The sequence below is a fragment of the Pimephales promelas genome, chromosome 16, assembly GCF_988280905.1.
Source record: "Pimephales promelas chromosome 16, fPimPro1.hap1.1, whole genome shotgun sequence".
Lineage (NCBI taxonomy): Eukaryota > Metazoa > Chordata > Actinopteri > Cypriniformes > Leuciscidae > Pimephales > Pimephales promelas.
This window is the reverse complement of record NC_142784.1, coordinates 22,982,725-23,008,806: the sequence shown is the minus strand read 5'-3', so window position 1 is coordinate 23,008,806 and position 26,082 is coordinate 22,982,725. Positions and strand designations below refer to the sequence as shown.

The 26,082-nt window shown below is 36.1% G+C and overlaps 1 protein-coding gene across 2 annotated transcripts in view; it reads right to left on the bottom strand.

Moving 5' to 3' along the window:
* Positions 1 to 63: 63 nt before the first annotated feature.
* Positions 64 to 26,082, bottom strand: part of mcamb (melanoma cell adhesion molecule b) — a 47,265-nt gene continuing 21,246 nt past the window's right edge. The window contains exons 3-17 of one of the 2 annotated variants that reach the window (XM_039670678.2): positions 9,460 to 9,578; positions 8,764 to 9,013; positions 8,587 to 8,657; positions 8,427 to 8,514; positions 8,160 to 8,339; positions 7,803 to 7,936; positions 7,126 to 7,258; positions 6,913 to 7,025; positions 5,971 to 6,115; positions 5,579 to 5,694; positions 5,221 to 5,377; positions 4,124 to 4,165; positions 2,832 to 2,870; positions 2,236 to 2,362; positions 64 to 1,544 (exon numbers count right to left, since the gene is read on the bottom strand). In XM_039670678.2, coding sequence (XP_039526612.2) covers positions 1,430 to 1,544; positions 2,236 to 2,362; positions 2,832 to 2,870; positions 4,124 to 4,165; positions 5,221 to 5,377; positions 5,579 to 5,694; positions 5,971 to 6,115; positions 6,913 to 7,025; positions 7,126 to 7,258; positions 7,803 to 7,936; positions 8,160 to 8,339; positions 8,427 to 8,514; positions 8,587 to 8,657; positions 8,764 to 9,013; positions 9,460 to 9,578 — 1,829 coding nt within the window. In that variant the 3' untranslated portion in view covers positions 64 to 1,429. The remainder of the gene's footprint in view (positions 1,545 to 2,235; positions 2,363 to 2,831; positions 2,871 to 4,123; positions 4,166 to 5,220; positions 5,378 to 5,578; positions 5,695 to 5,970; positions 6,116 to 6,912; positions 7,026 to 7,125; positions 7,259 to 7,802; positions 7,937 to 8,159; positions 8,340 to 8,426; positions 8,515 to 8,586; positions 8,658 to 8,763; positions 9,014 to 9,459; positions 9,579 to 26,082) is intronic. The other variant, XM_039670679.2, reaches the window with a different exon arrangement.

Sequence of the window (26,082 nt, the reverse complement as noted above, 5' to 3'; positions counted from 1 at the left end):
AACACTGTTGCTGTCTGGGCTGTTTTTGATTAACAAAAATAAATAGGCCAAACGGTGACAAAATTAAGGCTCAAGTAAACCAGCCATTTTAATAGAAATTTAAGGAAAATTCAAAAACAAGTATTAACAAAAATACTACTGACAAACAACAACAGTGTAGCATACCAGAGGAAATGAAACGAATCATAACTGTTGTACAGACCCTGTGGGCCTGCTTTGCTTACAGTACAGGGTACATACTTCTTAAGATACCTGCCTTGGTACAACTTCAAAATATGAATCAGAAAAAAAATTAATAATATAATACTAATTTGTGACCAAAATAAGTATAAAAATATTTTTTTTCTACTGTCCCTCCATGTGTTAAATTAATGAAGACTTCCACATGCATTTTAATATTCCCTCTAAAATAAAAAAATGGGAAAGTTGGTTATGCAATTCTTTTAATATTTACAATCAGTGCAAGATGAGGACAGCAGGTCACTGCAGTAAAAAATAATGGCAAAATACAGCTGAACTCTGCAGGGAACTTCCATTTCTCTCAGGACATAGGGACATTTTTAGCTCAAACTTTGGCATGAATGTAACTCACTCAGCTCTCTCAGTGAACATAAGGAACTTAATTTGATATAGCTAATAATAATAAAAAACATTGGCATGTCATGGACCCAACATTTTGCTTACATATTTAGAAAAAGGTCAAACATGTCAGACTTTCCCTGACAAATGTATCTGTCCAGAAATTGCCCTCAAGCTTCATCATTGGGCATTTTTTCAGCGCTGATCCAGAAAAATGTTTACAGTGATGAAGACGGATCTTAGAGTTTCAGTGCATGGACTATGATGTGGCAGAGGTGAGAGAAGGTTCAAAACACAATGACAGCACATAGCAAAAAACTATTCTTCGGCACTTGTCAAATGCCCCTAAACAATGGGACTTGCATTATCAAAAAGCGATATCCAGGCACAATCTTTCAAATGTTGTTTCAGGCATTTTAAATAGCTAAATATATACAGTATTTCATATATATATATGTACAATTTGTAAATACGGGAGTGTGGTCGTTCATGATGAACTTGGTGCTCTTTTGGATCGGCTTGCTGTATTTTGAATCAGATTAGCAGGTCAAATACAAAACATGGGCAAAAAAAGTAGAATTGAATAGGAATTCAAGTAGAGGGGAAAATGTGGGCATGTTGTGAGGTCTTTGTGCACTCATGTTGGGATTGACCCTGAGACGGAGCGCTGTAGGACAGAGGCTGCTATAGCGTCTCTCCACTTGTCCATGTAGTTTTCAGTCTTTGACTCTAATTGAAAGGAAAGTTCTTTAGGTTTTTCGTCAAATCTTTGGTCTTGTTTAAGATTGGATTTGAGTTCAGAGGGCTGTAAAAGAGCTAGTAATGTGAATCTTTGCTCAGAAGCAATGACCTATTCAGTAGGTGACTTTTTGTCTCCGTTGACTCCCTGTAGAAGCACCGCCTCTTCAGATTTACCGCTCTTCATCTCCATCACAATATCATCCTTGCTGGCCTTTTCCTTCGTGCTGGGGAAAGCAAAGCAACAGCTGAGGCATTCATGTTTTCTGTCATGATGGTTTTGGAAAATACTTAAATGCACATCTCTCCAGACACATTTAATGTGGACTAAACATTGGATATTAGGATATTAAGGTGACTACTTTTAGACTATTTAGCTTTATAAATGTACGTTTTTTTAAGTTATTGCATATATTTTATTTCAGCTTAAAACAATTTTAAAAGTTACTGTAAATGAGCTGTATGTAAGAAATTTATTTCAAATAATCATAAAATGGTTATATCACTATATCACTATACTTATATCACTGACAACAGTAGTCCAGCCAGGATATTGTCATTTAAAAAGTGAAGTTGCAGCCCTCAACTGATGTTGATGTTGTCATGTTGTGTTTTGGTCTGAAGCTCCACCCTCCACCTATCTACCAATCACGAAGTCAGTAGTGTTAGGGTTAGGGTTGCCAGATTTGTTCTAGGTACCACAGCTGCAGATACAAACATGTCGGATAAAAAAAAAATGTTGGATCCTGCAGCATATCTGGCAACCTCGAGTCAGGGGGGGAGGGCTCTACAGTAATTTGAAAGTGAATGCAGTAGCAGTGTTGGCCACAATCTTACATACAGCTCCTTTAATAACACTGAAACCGAACCTACAAATTCAAACATACTTATTATAAATTGCTTAATAAATGCACATACAAATCCTGCTTTCCCGAGCGTCCGCAGGGCAGCCTTCCTTTCTTGTAGAGGAAGTAGAGCACACTGCCCAGTATGGCTATGAGGAGCAGGCAGATGATGATGACTGCGATGACTACTCCACTGCCACCTGCGGGTCAGAGGGGAATGGAAGTCAGTGCCTTGACAGATAAGAGGAAAAGCTCACACCTAAAGTAAAGCCTGAAAGACATACTTTGGGTGAACATTTCCTACATGTCTAACTGAAATATACAAAGTCTTTGCTGAAACACTTCATTTCAAAAAAGGTTGCGAGTAAAGTGATCTGAATGTGCTGGGTAAAAAAAAGCAGTGATGATGTGTGTCATTGTATGAGCGATGATACGAGCAAAGCATTTATTCATTCATTCATTCATTCATTCTTTCTAGAAGAGTAAGTGCCACCATCCTACCTAAAAAACACATCGATGGCCATCGCTTATTATTTAGACCAGTTTGGTTAAAGTGAAGATTAGCATAATAAATGATTGCTTTCACACAGCGTGGAAGGGTGTTTGTGGGATGACTGGTGGTGATCGGTTAGGCTGGCGTTGGATACATGACAAAGCTGTAGTACAAACCTTTCTCCGGCTGCTTTGGTGTAATGGTAAATCCTGTTGCTAAGACGCAAATGGATTGAGTTACCACATAGGCAGTATATTAATACATCAGTTTTATTAAATTTAGACCATGGGGGCTGTCCTGGACCCTTAGATGAAGTTACTGGTATAACATGTAGTTTTTAGTGTCTTTTCTCTGCTCTCCTTGTTAAGGGTAGACCAGTGGGGTTTAAACTGTCATAAACTGTCATCTAGGGAGCTCAGGGGTTGCTAATGGTCTTAGTTTTTGGGTAGAAAAAAGTTGTATTAATATATATATATATATATATATATATATATAAACAATATTTTTTATCTTACTAAAGCCCAATTTCCCTAATATTATTTTCAATATTATATTATTTATATTATTTGATATATACAGTGTATATATATATATATATATATATATATATATATATATATATATCATCATATTATTTAATTTAAAATTTATAAATAATAGAATTTTCCAAATATTTCATTTATTTTCTTTAGGATTTATTACAATTAAAAATAAAAGTATATTATTTAATAATTCTGTGTAAAAATATGTAATATTTTGGACATTTTCCAAATAATATCTTAATTACATTTTAAAATGAATATTTTTTTAATAGTCAATCATTTAATTATGGTCTACATTCATGATATACAGCTACTTCTATATTTTGACTGACACATTATTGCTATTAACCTCTTGTGTTGCATTGAACATGATGCTAGAAGCAACCGCAGACATTAAGAGAGGCTCATTTTGCTGTAATAGCTGTTTATTGTCCTGACTACAGGCATAAACAGTCACAGAGATAAGGGCTCTGAGGACCGCCATAATAAGGAACGCGAATGTCAGCTGATATCCCGAATTAAGAGTAGCTGCTTCGCCTCATTTGCCCTGATGCCAAACGCTCTGGGCCCATGAGGTCACAGGCAGTCAGCCAGGCCTGATGCAAAGCCTGTCTTTGTCCACATGAGAGCATTTTCACCATCAACCACCTTGTTCTGTTACAGTAAAACTGCTCTGTGTTCAAACTCACCTCCACATTAGTAAATAATAAATAAATACATACCACATTAGCTGCCCTCTCAGATGACTGTTTATACAGCACATATACTGCTTTTTGTCATCAATTCTCAAGTGTGTGTGTTTTATTACGGTCTAAATACGGTGACTCGCTGCATTGATAGAAGTAGATGTAGAATTTACAAGTATCTCAAATGTAGAATTTACAAGTATCTCAAAGTTTTCTCGAGTGAAAGATTCAGAAACATACCTTTAGGGCTGATGGCTTGGGTTGTCGTTGTCACACGTGCAACTACAAAAGAAAGATGGTATGAATAAGGTTGTATTAGTTAGCATAATTTAACTCTTAACCTAAAATGTACAATCATTTTAAATAAATTGTGTACTTTTTTCTGTGCAATACATGTTTTTTTGTCTTGATTTGTTCAATTATAAACTAATCAGTTTTATAATCTAATACATCCTTAACCTTACAACCAATATGAACCAACAGTGAACTAATAATTTTCATAGCAAATTAAAGTTAAAATCACATGAATTAAAATATAAATGATATAATGATCAAGAGTGCAAACACTTAGTATAGTTAATGCAATAGCAATAGCATTGCATTAACAAAATTATTTTCTTTTTTTAAAGAAATTAATCATTTTATTCAGCGAGGACACGTTCTGTTCAAAAGTCACATTAAAGACATGACGACGTTACAAAAGTTTTCTATTTCAAATAAATTTCATCAAAGATTATTCATCAAAGAATCCTGGGGGGGGGGGATTATCACGGTTTCAACTAAAACAAAATTAAGCAGCATGACAGTTTTCAACAATGATCATAATAAATGTTTTTTGAGCAGCAAATCAGCATATTAGAATGATTTCTGAAAGATCATGTGACACTGAAGACTGGAGTATGATGCTGAAAATTCAGCTTTGATCACAGGAATAAATTACATTTTAAAATATGTATATTAAAATAGAAGCATTTTATTTTGAATGTACCGACACTTAAGGGTGTTTCCAGTTTGGAATACAGTGAGCCCAGAGCGGTTTGTGTGTTTTTAGCGAACCATACCATAAGATGAAAAAGAACCATTCTCAGACTCGGTTTGGCTCGCTTTAAATGGGTCTGAGATCGTTTAGAGTGGGTTCACATATGGGCCAAAATCACTGTTTTAGTGTATAGATATATTTTTTAACATTTCAATTCAGTAAAAAGAATATTGTTTGTCCATGATACTGACTGCATGAACTAGAGTAAATATGTGACAAAGATTAATCTAGTTTTTTCAAATGTGTTAACAGTATTCATAAACAGAGGAAATCATATATGCCGAAAACAAAAACTCACTTGCGTCAATGCTGAGAGAACCATCGTCTGTCCCGATCTCATTGTCGGCTCTGCAGTTGGCTGTGAGTGCAGACGTGGCCTTCACAGAGATCATGCTGAGAACACCAGTGTCTGTACTCTGGGTCTCCACATTCAGCACAGGGACAGGCTTGCCAGTCTATATACACATATACTGTCAAGGTAATATCCATTTAAAACAATCTATGAAACTGATTAAGCATGTTTTTACTCACAACTGCACAATAAAATTACAATGAAGCTTACATTGAAACTACCCTTAAATTCTGATGAGTTACTAGCAAAAGACGTTTGGAATTGTCCCTGATTGGTCCGAAACAGAGTGATGATGTAAGGATACCCATCGGTCAGTGAGGGTCCAGGTGATATTGGGGATTGGGTATCCTTCTGCATGGCAGGTCAGGTTAACAGGACGGTCCGCATTATTGGTCGAACCCACTTCTATCTTAGGCTTTCCTAAAGAAGGTTTTAGACATTTTTAGCCATGAAAGCAAACATTTTTGGTTTTTGATTGTTCTTCTGTAACATTGATTTAACATTGATTACACTGAGCTAATGAAATTTTCTATCCCCAACCCCTGAAAGAAATGTTCCTGAATGTGTAGACTTTCATGAAGACATAGTATGTTTATTAATCCAAAGTTGATTTTAGGTTTTAGGCTAATTTTACTATCCTTTTATGTGCAAAAGTTTAGGGTTATTAAGCAAAACCTGATCCACACACAAACCCACCTCGCACACTGATTTGCACAGACTTCTGTTCTCGTAGCTCAGGCAGGGAAGGGACCATCACTTCACATGTATACACCCCAGCGGTGTCATAGGAGGCATTGTGTATCTCCAAAACATGCCTCTCTACCACTTCTGACGAGCCATCCTGCATTGAAATACACCGTCAAATAGATTTGTTTATTACAAACTTGAGCATTTCAAGAGCACTGTTTATCAAAAAGATTTATTGGATTCATGCTGGATATTATTTATGTTGTAGTTTTGATCGTGTGTCTTGGTCTTGAGATCTTTGGAAAACACATAAACGTTGTCTTCTTTTATATTTAAGTCTTATTATTAAAGTCTGGGTTTTGAAACTCTTGATTTGGGTCTATGTGTAATGATGTTAGTAGTCTACACTTCTAAAAATATGGGGTCGGTAATTAAAAAAAAAATTTTTTTAAATAAATTATTACTTTTATTCAAGGATGCAATAAATTGTTTAAAAGTGATAGTAAATTATTTTATGTTGTTACAAAATAATTATATTTTATAATAAATGCTGTTCTTTTGAGCTGTTCTCATTTATTCATCAAAGAAACAATGTATCACGGTTTCTTCAAAAACATTAAGTAGCACAACTGTTTCTTGAGCAAAAAAATCAGCATATTCGAATGATTTCTGAAGGATCATAACATACGAAGACCGTAAATGACATTTAAAAACATTTAAATAGAAAAAGTTTTTTTTTTTTTTAAATTGTAATAGTATTTCACAATATTACTATTTTTGATAAAATAAATGTAGCATGTAGCTTTGGAAAGTATTAGAGACTTCTTTAAACAAAAACAAAATAAAAAAAATCTTACGGACTCCAAATGTTTGAACGGTAGTGTATTTTCAGCATCCTAAAATAGGATGATCATTTATGTGATTGTTTTTTAGTCCAAATTATCGTTGTACCTTAGTCCATGTTGTGTATGTGGGTAAAGAAGACAAGGCATTGCAGGTTAAGGTGAGATCTTGCATCTGGTCCAGAACTGTCTCCTCTGGTGTCACCACAATATGATCCAGATCTAAAAAAGAAGAAGAAAAAAAGTGTGTTCTCACCATGGAGAGACATAATCTCAGCAAAATCTACCACAGCGCAGGAACTGCTGAGGAACGTGCTCTTACAGTGTACTTTGATATTGATGGAGCCCTCAGCGTCACTGCCTGTGTCAAAGTCAAATGATGAGCACTCATACGTCCCACTGTCTGATCGCGTGACGTTTTCCAGAATCCGTATTCCATTATCTTCACCCACAATCTGAAAATAATTAAAACAGCAATGTACTCCAGAACTGCAGGTGATCAAATGAATATTTTCAAATGGTTGAGAGATTTCAGCTGACATTTAAGTTCATTTGTATGGCACTTTTCACAATAGATTTAGTTTCAAAGCAGCTTTACAGAAAATGCATGTTTCAGCATTTCATTCAGGTATTCTGATAATATCCAAGCTAACAAAAATATGCTAACGTTCCCATTAAATTATGAAAACATTTCTGAATGTTCTCTGTCTGAACACTTACAAAATCCTTTTTTGAACAAGTAGTAACATTTAAAACCGTTAGACGAACGTCCAACTAAAACATTTTAGAAAAAAAATCAATAAACAATGCATAAATAACGTTTTGAGAACATGATTAAAGACCTGATAACTTTGAACAAACATTCTATTAAAGTCATTGGAAGAATATTTGTTCATAACCCTAAGAGAGCCTTGCTAGAGTGTTAGCTGAAGTTCGTATACTTCATGTTTTCAGTTAGGCAGACATAACATGTATGATTACATCTTGATTAAATATTACCTCTTCATTTTTGAAACTTAAACTTAAAAAGGGCTGAGGATTTCCATTTCCCTCACAATGGATCTTCACGGTGTCGCCTTCTTTTATAAGCCTGTCGGGTGGATTTATGGAGAGTGTTACCTCTGTTGTAGGGTCTGAAATGATTAAATGAAATAGTAAGACACTGTGCATTGTGCTTGGTAGATTTAATAGATGGCAGCACAGAGCACTGTCCACAAATAAATGATAATTATGTTGTAAATCCACAGGAGAAAAAAATACAGGTTTAGAATGACATGAGAATGAGTAAATGATGACTATTTCATCATATTTCATCTCTCTTTAAAGTTATTATAGGCTGAAAAGATGTTGACTTACAAAAAACTGTGATATTGATTGGTTGGGACTCTGCCATTTTAGATGCACCAGGGACAAAGTATTGGACCTCACAGTAGAAAACAGCATCTTCATCTTCCCTTATGACCTTCATGAAAAGCTGACTCTCAACTGCGACCAGGCCACTGGTTTTGACTGTCACTGACTCCTTGATCTCTATCTCTAAAGGGGATGCATATGGGTTTTGTCATTGCCATATAAAATCACATTTTGTTTTGTAAAATGTTGACTGAATGACCCTGTATTTACCACCATCTGAGGGTTGGAGAGGAAATCTGTCCTTGTACCATGTGATGTTGGGTCTAGGATACCCGTTGTCAACTTTACAATTTGCAACCTGAGTTAAAATACCATAATTATGTAAAGTTCATGAAAACGTTCAAAAACAAGTGGTTTTGTTGAGCTCTACCTTTGATGGCTCCTCATCAGTCACAGAAATCCCTGTGTGTGTAGGTTCAATCACAGGCAGAGATGGCGAGTCTAAAAGAGAGAGCGGATAAAGGTGAAAACAGGTCAAGCAGCATATGATGGTGATTCCTCAGCCTGGCCAGGCTCTTCTACAAGGGACAAGCCTGTTTTGTCTTACTGAATACTTGGAGACGAGTGTGTCCTTCACCACTCTCTTTTAACACATTGTGCACCATGCAGATGAACTCCCTCTGGTCACTCAGTTCCACCTTGTCAATGGTCAGAACGGCGCTTCCGACAGCACTCTGAGCGTCATGAGAGTGACTGACTTGGATCCTCCCGGCATAATCACTGCCCTCTTCGATGATCTCAGTCTGATTTTCATAGTAGCAGATTCTTAACCTGCTTTGGTCCTTGCCTGGCAATTTCTGTACAAAGTCAAAAATGTTCAGATTTTCAAATGTATTGTAGGTCTATGGATTTGTGTGTATATTCTATTGAGGTTATTTGGGTGAATCTTGGGGGGGGGGGGTTATATATTGTACAAATATATAAAAATATAATATTTTTGCATTTTTTACAATAAATATGTTTTCACCCTAAAATCAAGCTACACAGAAATATAATATCTTATTCTCAATGAAAAAGATTCTCAATTTACATTATTTTTTTTATTTATTTACTGTAAATATTTCATACTATTATATAAAAAAAATGTAAATAACAATATAAGTATACATTGCATGAGTAATTGTACTGGATTACAGTAACAAGAATAAGATACTTCAGCAAAGATCAGTATTATTTTCTGATTTTGTGGGGGATACTTGTAAAACAAAAGTTATTGTAAAATGTGAATATTTCTCTTTCTTACCGTAAACCAGACTATCATCATTGCTGGTTCTTTCAGAGTGTATATACAGGGGATCTTGGCCTGTTCTTTTAAATATACTTCCACCCTGTCTTCTGTGCTCACATCCACTTCGCCCCATGCTAATAGAAAAAAAAAAACATCAAAACACACAGATTTGTCAATAGGCCTAAACTTTGTACAGTCAAAGTAAAGTCAAATCCACAAAATAATGAGGCTCAAAGTCTATTTGTTGGACATTGTTTGTGATCCCTGTTCCCTAAGCCCCTGCAGTATATCATTTGAATGTAGTGACTCCTTAACAGGAAATGGGGCATGGGGAAGACCACTTCTGATTGGACCACGCCACCCATGTTCCCATGTCAAATGCCCGATCTAGTGGGGGAGAAGATATTATGAGTGGAATTTACTGAGCCCACCCATGTGCAGATTAATGTGTAGCATTCCTGCATGTCACGCCTCAGGAGGAAGAAAGACTCGATTTATCTAGAGAATAAGTGACCTACTGTTTGCCAGAAATGAGCTGTTCTCTCCCTTAAAGCATCTTAAAGCTTTCTGAATCATGAGGAGGCTGAAACTATTCATCCTCAAAAACATGATCACTACAAGACAACAAAAAACTCATCTACATCTAGTTATTCTGGCCTCCTGCTTGTTTGTTCTGTGAGGAAAATGGTTTGCAAACTCACTTCACAGTGAAGGTGCAGCATTTCCCATTGATTTTTGCAAATGTTCTTCGGTTAGCTTTAAAATATATTGTAAATGGCCTTTCTGGCCTCTATGTAGACCTGTGGGCACTACAAGGGGATAATTGCGTATGAAGGATGCTTTCACATTACAGAAATCTGATTAGTTTCTCCCAACAAAGGCATTTCCTGTGCATTAGCGACATCAGCGCAAGGCCAACAATCTTTGTTGTGGATCAAACATTCACCTTGTTCACGGAGTACAAAAGGGAGGACCAAGGTATCTATAATGCCATGTTTCTGACATTTCTGAAGACTAGTGAGGTGATGAAACAAATGCTCTCATTTGTTCAAACAAACAGAATTAAATCCTTCATATTTTGATTGATATTTATATTGGTGGTGCTGGTGGTTTAGCATGCTAACTTTGTGCTATCTTTTGAGTGTCTCACACCAGCATGCATGCTGTTTTGCACATCGCAATATTAATGTATGTACATTATCCTACCATAAACGTTTGAGGTCAGTAAGATTTATAAAGTATGACAGTAGACATTTCTAAAGTTACAAAAATATATATTTAAAATAAATGCTGTTGTTTTAAAGTTTCTATTTTTAAAATGCTTTTTATCACACATCTTTTTCCACCACTTAAAAACATATTTACAAATATTACATGATTTGCTCATGCTTCAAAGATATACCCCTATGATATACCCCCATTAATAAAACTGAAAGTTTCAAGATGTAGGAAAACTAATATAATTTTTAGAAAAATATTTTTCTTTTAATAAATAGGAAATTTCTCTGGCATATCTTTTTGCTGTATCGAAAAAGTACTGAACCGTGACACTACTGTATCGTATTGAACAGAACCGTGAATTTTGTGAACCGTTACACTGTGAACCTAATTTGTATGCATGTGTATATATATATATAGCCTATATACACACAGGTGAAACTCAATTTTTTTTCAATCATGTTAAAGTTAATTTATCTTAGTAATTCAACTTAAAAGGTGAAACTAATATATTATACAGACTCATTACATGCAAAGTGAGATATTTGAAGCCTTTATAATTTTGATGATTATGGCTTACAGCTTCGTGTACTCAGTACTTGTTTGGAGCCCCTTTTGCATGAATTACTGCCTCAATGCGGCATGGCATGGATGCTATCAGCATGTGGCACTGCTGAGGTGTTATGGAAGACCAAGAAGCTTCAATAGCGGCCTTCAGCTCTTCTGCATTGTTTGATCTCATGTCTTTTATCTTTCTCTTGGCAATGCCCCATAGATTCTCTATGGAGTTCAGGTCAGACGAGTTTGCTGGCCAGTCAAGCAATGCCGTGGTCATTGAACCAGGTTTTGGTTCTTTTGGCAATGTGGGCAGGTGCCAAGTCCTGCTGGAAAATGAAGTCAGCGTCTCCATAAAGCTTGTCTCCTGAAGGAAGCATGAAGTGCTCTAAAATGTCCTGGTAGACGGCTGCATTGATTTCATGTAATATTCAAATTACCTGAGATTTTAAATTTGGGGTTTTCATAAGCTGTAAGCTTTATAATCATCAAAATTATAACAAATAAAGGCTTCAAATATCTCACTTTGTATTTAATGAGTCTATATAATATATAAGTTTCACCTTTTAAGTTGAATTACTGAAATAAATGAACTTCTGCACAATATTCTATTTTTGTTTTGTTTCACCTCTGTGTGCATATATAAATATTTCACAATAGCTTTAACTGTATTTTTCATCACATAAACGTAGTCTTGTTAAGTATAAGAAGTATAAGACTTCTTTCAAAAACAAATTCTTTCAGAGTCAAATTCTTTTAAATGCTATTGTATATAAAAAATAAAAAAATCCAAGATCCGGCTTTTTTTTCAAGCTAAGAATCATTACAGTGTAAATCTGTAATCATCTATAAGCATAAACATCCAGAATTGGGCGTCACAATGACTAGCATTTCCCTTGATACAACCTTACAGATTACAGAGATAAAATGAAACATAAAAAAGAATAACAGTGTACTCCAATATCTTGCCCAGCTAAAAACGATCTGCAGACAAATGAGTCTTGCCAAGATGCCACGGCAGCAACCATGCAGAACAGAACATAACAAGCTTCAATTATAGTTAAGTGATTTAGACACACTTAGCAGTTTGACTGATTAAACATTCTTTTGTTAAATGACTCTTTTTAGGCACAGAAAATCTCTCAGACAAAAAGAATGACCAAAAAAGGAAGAGAGACATTATAATGTGCCCATGAGCCACTGTTGACAGCCTGGTGTCTCCACAGTCTGGAGTGCAGACAACCGTTGCTGATGGGTTGTTTTGTGTCATCAGTCGAGTCAATATTAATATAAGTTCTCCTTTATTCTTTTGTGATATACTGTTTGCTCAGTACTGGGCAGACAGAATGACAAAAGAACAAAGAAGCATACGTTTTTGCCTGGGTTTCAAACAAAAGACTTTGAGCAGGAAGACACAACTAAAGTTTCCCAGCAAAGCTGTGAGACATAGTCCCAGATGAGCCCAATATTAAGCAGCTGTTCTGCCTCTTTACCTTTATACAAGTTGACAACAAAAATAGCACATCCTGTGACTGCTGGAAGAGAAATAGAGGCAGTAGAGTAAAGAATCAGACAATGGAAATCACCCCATGAAATCCTGAAATGAACAACTACCGACAGGAAGTCACAGATAAAAAAGTAACATACATGTACATTTACATGTAGATACACTAATACACAACAAGAAAGTCTCTAGTTTTAATAGGGATCCACAATATCTTGGTATATAAGTTATTTAAGATTTCTTTAATTCATTTGTGTATCTGGTCATGTAACAAGAATATCCATAAGAAAAAAATCCATACAATAGTATTGGTATATGAATGTCTTAGTGCATGATACTCCAGTGCTAATTGGTATCTTTGAAACTTTGTGACAATTCAACAGTCCACCATATAAGAAGCACACTATACAACATATTCTAGTCTGAGCTGCTCATAATGAGCTTATAGAAATCCCTGACAGCCTTTGAGGCCAGCCCAAGTACAAGTGGGCCTCGAAAAGGGAAAAAAACGGGCTGATTTTATCCAATTCATTCAATTACATTAAATTAGCACAGAAAATCCCTCATGGATGGGAGTTTGACTCCATTCTCCAGATTCCATGATTTAGGAATGTTCAACGAAATCCTCTGCTCAGTATAGGATCCTATAAATAGTAGTCATGAATAATACCTCTCTGAAACTGTGGATCTCAGATGTATGTTGTGCTCCTTTTATTGAGCATACAAAAACTCTTGAAGCGAAGTGCTGAAGCCACTATATCAATCACCGCATGCTTTATTTATAGGACGTTCCATAGACTTACAGGATAAACAAACACACACGGCCTACAGCAGCTCTGCAGTATAAGCTACCACTTCCTCTGGTGAATTTCGTTTTCTTCACAAATTACGCAGATGTTTGTTTAATACCTAATGCTACACAAGTTGTTTTATTAGGGTTGTTTATTTGGCCCTGTAGATTATCTTGTGCTAGTTGAGAACCTGCTGCCAAGGGAGATGACTTGTGTTATGGGACAACAGACAAGAGAATGACTGTGCTCGGCGACAGCAAACCTGCTTAGTAGAGGATATTTCCTTGTGTATCACTTCATGAGACAAATTTAAGGGTTAGTTGACATGTCCTATCACATCTAACTATAACAGTACCATATCAGGTGTGTTTGGCACTATGAAAAGGCTCCTATTATACCAGAGAGGTTGCATGCAATGAACCAAAGACAGACATTCATCTTAAAGTAGGCTGATGCAATTATAGACAAAAGCCTTTTTTCAATATTTACAAAATAATTCAAAATAATAGTACAATTTCATCAAATTAAATTGAATAATTCTTACATATTATGAATTAAGAATTTTAAATGAGTAAAAAAATTATACATAAGTTTAAGATTTGTAAAAAAAAATGTTTTATTAAGCTCTAGTTTCTTTTACTAATTTAAAATTAATTCAAAATATGTAAGGATTATTTAATTTGTTGGAATTTTTCTACATATTGAAATTTGTAAATCTTGAGTATAGCAAAATATTACACTAATTAGCAACCACAATAAAAAAAATCTTTATGTGTTGATGATTTAATAAACATTTCACATTTTTTAAGTAGGGCCAAATTCTGTTTTATGTTATTATTAATATTAAGTTATTAATTAATAATTAATTAATATTAAGTTATTATTAATGTTTAATATAACAAAATAACATAGAAGAGCTATATTGTTGTAATTATTATTATTATTATTTAGTTAAATATATTACCTTAAATGCACTATTGCTTAACTTTTCGATTTATTAACAACACAGTGGCAACTTTTCAGAAAAATCTGATAAGCTAAAAAGAGCATACAGATTAAAAAAATAAACCACCCACTTTTAGCATACCATTTTCAATGTTAAATCATTTGAAATGCACAAATTCCAATACACTATTCTGAATGGGACACAGTCATTGTTAATGTAAATTCATATAATTCGATCATTCGGCTAACCTAACAAAGGTAAGCTTTTCTTGAGAACAAGCCATAGAAGCAATCTAGCACCTTTTTATTATTATAAGCATGAATGTCATATTGTTGGTGTATATATAGACCTCCGCATGCTATCAGTCAAACATCAGAGTAAAGAGACAGGTGTGCTCTGAAGAGGAGAACTTCCTATTAAAGCATAAATGGCAGGCACTTCTATGCTTCCCAGCTAATTATTGCCTTGACCTGAGGTTCAGAGGTTCTTTTTAAAAGGCTTTAATGGGTTTCGAGTGAAGTTGCTTTACTTCAGCCTGGGCTGCTGAATGACATGGACAGAGTGTTGGAAAGCCTTAAGAAGAACAGCCTGAGCCAAATGCGATACAAAGCTTATCGCAAGATCTTTTAAAGCAGTTTTATGGTGAGATTAAAGTAATGAGAACATAATCACTATTTAAAAGCCCAAAATCTTGAGCTGATGTGACCTTGGAAAAGCATACCGTACTATAACCGTTGTCTGCGTGTTTTATTATTACTCTCAAGTGGAGAGATAACACACACAAAAGCAGCTGTTAAACTCCATCTCACACTCCCAGAGTGTCACACACACACACACCAGCAACCCACAACATGAAACGTCAGACTGTCGCCCCCCGCAACAACCTTCAAGATTTATAAGATATTATAAAGGGTGCACTTAAAAATGTTAATCTTGATTGGTTTACAAAAAGCATCTGTCTGAGCTCACAAACACACACGCGCACACACAAAAACTCAACAATCATAACAAATGGACTGTATTAGCAATGTTCTCTGTGGACTTTTCCCCAAGCATCCTCCCATGAACCTCCACTTCCCCTCTGTTCTTTTTTCCCACGTCTCAGACGAATCATACTCACTGCATGCTTGGGGAAAGCAAAAATAGATGCTGAGTTCTGGGCTATGGGAACAAGCAGCAGGACATGCTTTTTATTTATGCAGCACCCATTGTGATGACTTGCCCTGAGAAGAATGGGATATGCGATGGAGATCTCTCATTGGTTGAGCAGATCTAAGCTCTAAAGATAGCCGGTATCCCGACGTGATGGAGCGCTAGAGAGCGGCCCATTCCTTTTTTGGTGTATTGGAAACTGGCATGATGTTGAGTTCTGATTCACAAGCCTCCCAGCGTGCCAAAAGAGCTGCATTTACCTTGTGACACAAGTATGCGGGATAGAAAATAAAACAGATAAAAAATAAATGTTTGTTAGGTTAATCATCTTTTAATCTCCATGGAATTTTGTGATGACAGAAAAAGTGGAAGTCTCATATTTTGAAGGCCAGAATTATGTAAACAGAAGAGCTCAGAGAGGACTGGACTCTCCGGGAGAAAACGAAAAAACTTAAATCCTAGTTTGGTGCGTTGAAACGGATATATACAACAAATGTACTCTTCTACATATTCCATGTCCCAGAGTTAGATTTTTGTCAAAACTATTAAAAAAAAAAATAATGTGTGACAATATTAATTAGGTATATTTTGAATAGATGCTATGATGTTGTACATTGTACAAAAAATAGTTTCAGTCGTCATAATTTCCACCACATAATGCTGCCAAAATTTTGAGTTGTGGTGGGAATTTTTATTACTTTTAGAAAAAAATACTTCCTGCTAATGGACACATTAATTAAACTAGTGAGTGTGAGTTTATTTTATAAATGTTTACAGGGCCAAAAGTGCCCATAGTTGTAGAATACCCAAATGCTTCCAAAAATATTTTTGTATGTCCGAAGTGTGATCTATTGCACCCACATCTGTTTAAACACAGAAACCTCAGTTTACTATTGGAGACTGGAGAGTCAAGTATTGGTGGCCTACTGTAATGCAGCAATGCGATATTATAAAAATAACTATGAGCTCTTGCCAAGCCATTCTCAGTAAAAAGCAAAATGCCAAAATGGTAGTTTGTCCCTTTACAAAGCTCTCAAATTGGAGATCATCGACATCATTCTCTGGATCAGACAATGATTGAGTTCAAGTTTTTCACATTGAAATTTGAGTCTTCATGCCAAGCAATTCATTGATTCAAACAGCACTTCCTGTTGGCTCAAGACTGTGAGCTGTTGTGTCTGCCTGAGGAGGAGACGTCATAAAGGCCGTAAAAGGCTTCTTAGATGTTTGTGATCAGCAGAGATTGGTGTTTCCGGAAACAACATAAATTATTAAGTTGCATAAATGAAGGATGAGAAGAATCCGCTTTTCCTTGTCAACATCAGCTCCCTGAGGAACATCTATCCCTTTTCACTAATAGCTGAAGGCCTTCAAAGCCTCAGCTAGTGGCTGTTTACAATCTGCTTCACTACATGGATACAAATGGATCCCCTGCAAGACTGTAAAAGGTCCTACATAAAGATGGAAGGAAGTCCACTTAAAAAGTGTACATTGTATTGACGGAACGTTTGCAACGTATTTAATATTATGATAGTACGAAAATCTTTTCTTAAAGCTACAGTGTCAATTAAAACAATGGCCTTAAACTACTGACACCATAAAGCCAAATTTACAGTACTGCCACAAAAAGAGCAGGGGTAAGACCACACAATGGCCAGAGTGGCATTTTCCCAGCCAGAAAGATGGCTTCCGTGTAATATTGCGTTGCTGAATGAAAGTCTTAATTTATTTTAGAACTTTTTAACTGTATATAAAACTTGCAGAGGTTACATTGAATTGAAATAAGTTGCAGGATCTAAGGTAGCTGTGAATTTCAGAGAACACGTTAATGGTTTTGGTTTACAGCAAAAAGGTGGGGTGGTGCCAGTGGATAAGGATTTTATATGTTGTGTCAAGAACCATCTGGGATTTGTGGTGGTTTGTATCGCTGGGGTAAACTTTCACTTATGGCAAAGGTCCAGAACGAAGAACCAGGGGCACAAAACTCTATAAGGGGGAGCAATGAAACGGTGAGGGAAGATTCTGAGGAATGTCTGGCATCTCTTGCCATATCATGGCTGGGATAAGATGACTATTATGGAGTACCCTCTGTCCCACAAGCCAGACGCCCTACAATTCACTCTCTGTCACCAGCCACTAACCCCACAAGTGTCCGTTTCACTTGCAAGTGGGAAAGGGGAGCCACCGTTTTACAGAAATTAGGCACGCCAGCACCAAATCAGGATATATGCAGGATCCACAATGACAAAACTATTTCTCAGGTCATGAATCCTGAGCTGAGAACACGGAGGGGTCTGTATGACAGAGGTTACAAGGTTGGGAGCCTAATAAATTACACTGCTGTGCCTGTAAAAAGCCCATGAAATTACTTGATGAATGCAGTTTTCTATTCTGTGTGTTGACGTATTTCCAATGAAACAGAACATTTCAGGATATATCAAAGAGTTCATCTCTTAAAAAAGATAATAGGCTGTTTGGTTAACGTGATTTGCTATTTGTTAATGCTAGTCATTGGCAGATATTGGGGGGAGGGAGCACTTTTTTTTAATCAAAAATCTGTGTAGTACAGAGTCATTCATATTTTTGTCCATTTTCCTGGAAGAGAAAGACTCACAATTTTAAATGCATATCAGCAAAAAATAATAATTCAATCAACTTATTGGTTAATGGCTACAGATTGACAGATGTGACTCTGGGTGACAATATCAGACTGAAAAATCTTGCTGTTTTTCTGCCACATACTGATATGATCATCATAACAGCAAAACACAGCATATCAAGCAACACTTTTGACATATATTTTGCCTGATTTCAGAGAAAGACAGGGGTCTGTTTTCTAAAATCAGATCACATGGCCGAGCTCTTTAACTTATCTTTTCATATCCGCATTATGAAGGTGTTTGAGCCTGAAATCTTCCTCAGCTGTCCTCCTCCACATCTCACAAATGTGTTTATCTAAAAGACTTCTGTATAATCAAATAAAAACTGATTTCAAAAGAACTTCAGTCTTAAGGTGATGTCAGAGCTGCTCTGGCCATTCAAACTAAAATGTGTTAAACACTTTCTCCTAGCCCAGTTTAAAGTGAAAAACAACTATAAGTAAGCCATTCACCGACTGATTTCCCAGAAGAGTGTAAACACTGTGGCTCTAAACTATTGCTCTGTTTGTTTGAGCGATCTGACAGCAGTTAACGTAAGGCCCAACCAATGATGTGTGTTGGTTCTTAGATTAAGAAACTCTTTTGAACACAATGGCACAGACATGGCATGGCATGTATTATTTCAGTGAATTTAATAATCATGACTTAAATGGCGCTATGCGTCGAGATGCGTTTTTTGCTAGTTTCAGCCCGACGCAGTTATCATTTTCATAAAAATAAAGTAAATCATAATGTATAGCGAGGCGGTTGTTATAGCGAATTCAACACCGCAAACTCTAGCGTGAAGCGGAGGGGTCTTGAATCAGCCTGAAGGGGTTGTATTCACTGTAACAACTGCCTTGCTATACATTTTCCCACTTGTAACATGGCTACCTACCAAAGATATCAATAATTTCACTGATTGACTGACTGATTGAGGTTGAATGACAATGATTATATTACCGGAGTGAACAGAACTGTGTCCATGGCAACATGATCTAGCTGTTAAAACACAAAATATGTGATCAACAAAAAAGGCTAACGTTATAAGAAGTAAAAACTGAAAAGTGAATCAGTGAAAGGGAACAGCTTTAAATCCCCTCTCTGCAAATCAGTTGAGCCGATATGTTTAATAGTTTAACAAACATTAAATAAATGGCAAAACTGAAATTATACTTAAACCTTTCATTGAAAAGCATATTGCTGTTATCACTCCAACTATGCTAACGAGCAGTCGTACTAGTGCGTGCCAGGGCCAGTTGACTAAAAACTAAATGTCCCCAACACTTGGACCAAAGTTAGTACGTCTGAGAATTAATAGAGGAAACAAAACTAGACTGTCTAAATATATAACCTCATGACCTAACAACAAGCTAAGGTTTCAATGAATCCAAATTTGCTTAAAGGTCTAGTAACAGATTTTGACTTAGTTACAGAGAATCTTAAGCAACGCAGTGAAGCAACGCAATACACACATGAGACAGAGGTGACAGCGGTGCGTAAATCAAGTTACCCATCCCATTTGCTAGTTTTACTGAGATTTCTTATCCTGTGTGAATTGGCCTTTAATATTACAGAGGTCCTGTGCTAAAATTACATCACGCATGTACCCTTGTAAAACAAATCCCTTAGGAATAGGGCTTTACTGTTAGCTTAGCAACATGCTTAAATCAATTGCAAATACATTTCAAGTAGGCCTATAGTCTCTCATGCGGTGCACTAGTGTGGTGCACAGTAGAGCATTCCAGTTTATTAACTTATTAAGTTTCTTAAGACAGCTCTCAAGGTGTTGAAGGGGTTTACAGATTCATTGCCATGTGATTATTAGTAATTAAATATACAGTTGTGTGTGTTTCACATTTTAAGAGCTATTGAAAGACAATACCTCCATTCAGTTTAGGACACCCTCTGGCCATTCACATCCACAACTCATAATTTCCATCCCGATCTCCAGCACAAGATGATCCAGAGCTCTATTTTAAGAACACATAATTGCTAAAAAGTTTAAGAAAACCACAAAAATGAGGCTAATCACAATGCCAGTTTACTTAACATGCCACCATGCAGACTTCATATTGAGCATTAAACCATGCAAGGCTGTTAAAATCTGTCTCTAAGCTCACAGTGATTCTCAGTTGCACATGAGACAGCAAATTCAACAGAACATGATTAACAAACATAAAAATAGTTTGGCCTCGGGATTTGCATGCTGACCAACTGATGTTCTCCAAAACTGCACTGCGGTTCTGTTTAAAATCATTCGGCCATGCCATACAAATATTTTGATTTCTTAAGTATACATTTTAAAATATTACTTGCCAACAAAATATTCTGAATGAACTCCAAACAAACTCGAGACTGATGTTCAACTGCAATGACGTATCATGCCCTGCAGCCTCTACGCCACCCAATGTGTCAAACCACCGATCTAAATGGCATGAAATTTTTAACTTCAGCCCACATCTGCAAACATTATTAATGTAAAGGGATCCATTTATACAACTTAGATCCATTTGAAATGACGGCCCACTGCAGACACATGAACTGTGACCTATTTATTGTCAAGTCTAGCGAACAGAACAGCTGTACACTCATTTTTCCCATATCACATAAGCATTCAGATTCCTTTATAAATCTAGAAAAATATAGTCCAACATGATTTGTTCTTATTGAGTTAAAGTAGATGCAGAATGTTAGAAGCAGTTAGACTGTGGCACATGGCCAGAGCTGAGCAGAGTGCAGTTCCTCTGAGGCCTCCAGACCTCCAGAACAAGAGCCGCATTCAGGCCTACTGCGTTCCCACTGGGCAGGACCGTGGGCCCAGCCGACTTTTGCAAATTGAAGAGTTCTGTTTCCTCTAACCATTATGCATCTCATGTCCCCAAAGTGCAGCAAATGTTCTGGAGAATGAATTAAACTGGGCATCCTTTTTGGATTAAATCCGGACAGGAAGTGACGTTATTCTCTCAGGAGTAGTTTTTTTCCTAATTTGCTGACCCATGTCTTTCAAAACCCCTTTGAATTTCTGTCTTCTAAAGATTGTCCAGTCTGCTCTTTTCCATACAATGAAAATGAATGGTAACCACGGGTGTCAAGTACTCACTCAAATCTATTTTATAGCTTCAGTAGACTTGGATTATAGTACAGTATATAATGGTGTGATGCTTTTTGACTTTTTTTGGAGTTTAACAGGCTGCAATCATCATCCACTAGAATAGAAAAGAGCAGCTCAGACATTCTGCTAAACTTCTCATTTTCAACAGATGAAAGTAAAACATACGAGTTCAATTTAAATATGCAGGAACTATCGCTTTAAGAAAGACTTGCAGATGGAAACTGTTGTCTCTTAAACCTTTAATCTTTCAAATTGACAAACCTATATGATTTTAAAAACCCTCAAAATTTGTTCTTTGTTTTTAAGCAAACAGTTAGTGTGTGGTCAGGTTCAGAAACGGAAGTGGCAGTTCTTCCATCTGTCTTCAGTCATGTTATCAATAATGCAAAGTTAGAGTGTGTTGAACAAAGACTGAGATAATTTATTGTCTATACATTCATCATGAACTGGAATGTTCGCAGAAGTTCAAATTATGAACAGGGATAAAACATTTATTTAGCTTAAAATAATGCATTTATATAAACTACTTTATACACTACAGCTTTCAACTCTTTTCAACAATGATAATCATAATAAATGTTACTTCGCCAAATCAGCATATCAGAGTGATTAATGAAGAATCGTGTGACACTGTGACTGAAGACTGCTGTAACGGCTGCTGAAAATTACAATTGAATTACATTTAGAAAAAAATATGTTAAATAGCAAAAATATTACTGTTTTGGTGCATGAGCATAAGAGACTTTTGTCAAATCTAAAAATTCAAAACAAAATCGTACAACCACAAACATTCAAATACTAATGTAAATCCATTTTCACAGATTTTTAATGTTAAATTAACCTAGCAAAAAATTGCCCAATTTCACAGATTTGTTGAAAATTAATTATGTCTCAAAATGCAGCACTTTCATGTCAAAATCTTCTAGCTTGTTGTTCTACAGATCTCAAATGCAAACAGAGGTTTAGACAAACTGGCCAGCAGGGCTCTTTTTCCAGCCCACGTGTGGCCTGTTCCATCAGGAAATATTTCAGTGCTGCCACAAAGTTACCATGAATGTCAAAAATGAATGTTATATATCTAACGCAACAATCTTAGGTTTCTTTGTTTTATTACAATGCTGCTTGAAATAATAGTCCACTAATGAGAGCTTTTATTTTCTAATCATTCAAAATGAAAACTTGTCTATGAGTCTCACTCTCATCTAAGTAGTAGACAGTGATTGACTCTATTATGGGACTAATCTCTGAAGTTATGTGATCCATCAGACCATATGAATGTGACTTTATGCACTGCATGACAATGTATAATGAGCTTGACCATTCATGGTTATTATCAACCACATTCCCAAACAATCAGATAAGTTTGCCATGAGTATGTGCTGGTCATAAAAGGAAATCAGTCTGAAAGTAATGCAGACTCTGTGTTTGAGCAATCAGGGTGAATCATATGGCTGTAACACAGCGAGAGAGGTGGTGTTTTCTGAGGTGGGGGTTTCTGAAACCTGAACTTGAGCACGTTCTGTGATTGTTTGAATGCCAGGTGTGAGCAGCTGTTTGCTGGGACCCACATACAGAACAGTGAAAGCAGTTTGGGAATGTGTCAGATCTAGTCAGTGCTGGTGACATTAAACAGCTTCAGCTACACTGCAAACAGATCTCTCAATCAGAATTTTTGTCTTGTTTTTCAGTCAAGATATCTAAACATCCTTAATATGTTCAAATTTGCAAGATAAAACTGCAAATTAAGGCTTGTTTTAGAGAGTTTATTTTTTGGGTAACAAGGTGCCATAAACTAAATAATGATAATGAGCAACACATATTTATGAATCTTTGTTTAACGATATAATTGTTCATATAGTTCATGTTAGCTGAAGTTTATTAAATAAATAATATTAACAGATACTACTTTTAATTTGAATGTATTAGTGAATGTTGAAATTAACATAAACTAAGATTAATAGGTGCTTTACAAGTATTTTTCATTGTTAGGTCATGTTAACTGGTAACAAATGGCACCTTATTGTAAACGTTTTTCTTTCCCCTTTTGAAAATTTGTTTTTCTTGTTTTAAGAATTCATCAAGAGGTTTATTTGCTGTGCTTAAGTGAATGGCAAGTTTATATTTTAAATGATACTGATTTTTTAAACAAAATTACCACTATACATTTGACCCTAGACAGTGAATGGGAACTAAATATGATAAAAGTGCACATTTCAACCAGACAGTTGACAATTCTTTCCAAACAGACCATCTGTGTGTTTAAAACTGTATAGGTAAATCTCCGGCACAAGACTTCTTATTCCAAAGCCGATTTTCATTTGACATCCTGAATAACTGCTAATGATAATATTTAATTCTGGAAAGCCCTCCACACACAGCTTATATGATGATATCCAACAACACATACCACACTTTCCAACATTGTCTGATTCCCCTGACCACCATGCCATGATCATCATGTCATGTCATTTGCTTTGCTTAAAGTGCACACAAACCCAAACCCTGTTTTACACATAGCCCTAATTTAAAATTTGCAATTAGCAATGCTTAAAATATTATAAATTGTGCAGTATATAATGGAGGGAGAAAAATGTAATACACTTTTTGGAAATAACTAAGCTCCAAGCCAAGGAATCAAACATTACTAAATTTAGCTGCAAAGGAATTGTGGAGCCTCTGATCTCACTGTTCACTTACAGAGTTCAGTATCATCTACCATCCTTTGGAAAGAGTTTAAAGTCACAATTAGCAGCATAAATGTACAAAAACTTTGCGATTGGTAAGGTGTGACACAGTTTATGAAGTCTGCTCATTTAGATAAAACATGCTCTTGACGGTAACAGCAGCAAGTGACCCTTGCTTGAAACTTTATGTATGTTGTAGCATATGTCATGCTGGACTCTTACATTAACATGTTTAAAATTCAAAGACATAGCTGATTGCTTTTAAATGAAAGCAAAATATATTAAAAATTATTTATAATTTCTACTCCAATAATGTCAAAAAATACTGTCATTGGTTGAGCATTTTTATGTTGGGCTGGTCGGGATGATCAAACAAACAGAATAATGTTTGGATAAGGCCACAGTGTTTACATTTTTGGGAAAAAAATAGCTTGTTTTGTTAAAATTCTAAGTATTTCAAACAACATAAAAACTCTGGAAAATTACAACAACAACAAAAAACATTGATTTTATTACGTGTCTCCTCATAAAACTACAAAAAATGGGAAACAAGCTTGTCAAATGCAATAATGACTTTTCCTGAAAACAAGCCAAGCCTTCAAACTTCAGTTTATATAGTAATAATTTAACAAGAGTGCAGGGATTTTTATGCTAGCAGAGATCTGGATTGTGTCAGTTTAATCTCAACAATACTGCATTAACCAGACACATATTTATACAACACAGATAGACACAGAATTTCATACACTGGTTTCTTCTTCTGTTATAAGGACCAATATTTAGAGCATAGATATGGATAGAACGGAAAAATAATGCATATGCAATGCATGCACAATAAGCATTGATTATTCCTGGAAACCGAGTGGCAAGAGGCCACACTTGAGAAGATCTAGGTCTGAGCAGAAACAGAGAGCAGTGTAAAGGGGAAATGACTCTCAGTTGAGCACAGTGATTGAACACTAATGGATGGTCAGCTGCTATCCATCACTCAAATAAAATAGGGCTCAGACCCAGAATGCCTCTCATCAACAACAAATACTGTAGCACACACTGAATGCAAGGCATGCAGAAATTACTGTTCACTAATACATGTGATGAACACAAAAAGCTCAGACAGAGGCAGAGTATGTGAGCGGAGTGGAGTGGGAGCGGAGCGAGGAGTGGAGCGGCATGATTTTGAATGGAGCGCGGAGCGGATTTTTTAAAAGTCGGAGCGTCGTGGTTTTCACTCGCTCCGAGCGCGCTCCACTACCGCTCTATCACGAGGACAATTCATGCCAACGGCTCATTATAGAACTGCATTTTTAGTAAGGATTCAGGTGTTAAACACATTACGCTAGCATGATACAGATGGATCACTCAAATCAGAAAAAAATGTGAGGGTTATGATGACGCCGATGGACATGAGTGGCTGCGGGAGGTTATAGTTATCAAGCCTGTACTGAATATGAGCGGGCAGGCACCACGATCTCATGAAAGTGCGAATCTATAGCACACATTTTATTTCTCGTGCCTATTATTATATGCCAAAAAATTGTTTGTGCGTGCAAATGACGCACACTAAACCCCTTGGTTAGGATGGGTGTGAAGTGCGTTCTTGCCATTAAGTGCGTATCGTAGGCTATGCCCACGAGAAATAAAATATAGATAGCCTACGCACTTTCATGAGATGGGGCGCTGGATCGGGCGGGGTGAAAGCACATTTTAAACAGGTAACACTTATTCACCAACGCAATCGCTTTCTCACTAATGCATTGCATTCAAACAAATGTAATCATACAGTCGGCTATCTGTCAGTATTTGATTTTAAATTAGCATAAATCTGTGAGAAATGTAGCGACCCGTAGATAAATAACTGATGAAAACGTAGTTATTTTCTTCTTTCCAAACAAAATGTGCTCTGCAAAAAGCAGCAATGATATTTAATTTATAATGCTGATAACCTGTAATAAGCATAGCATGTCATAGGAAAAGTTTGCACACTATCCAAATCCAATAAACAACATTGCAACTATTCTCCTAACGTTGTTTTTT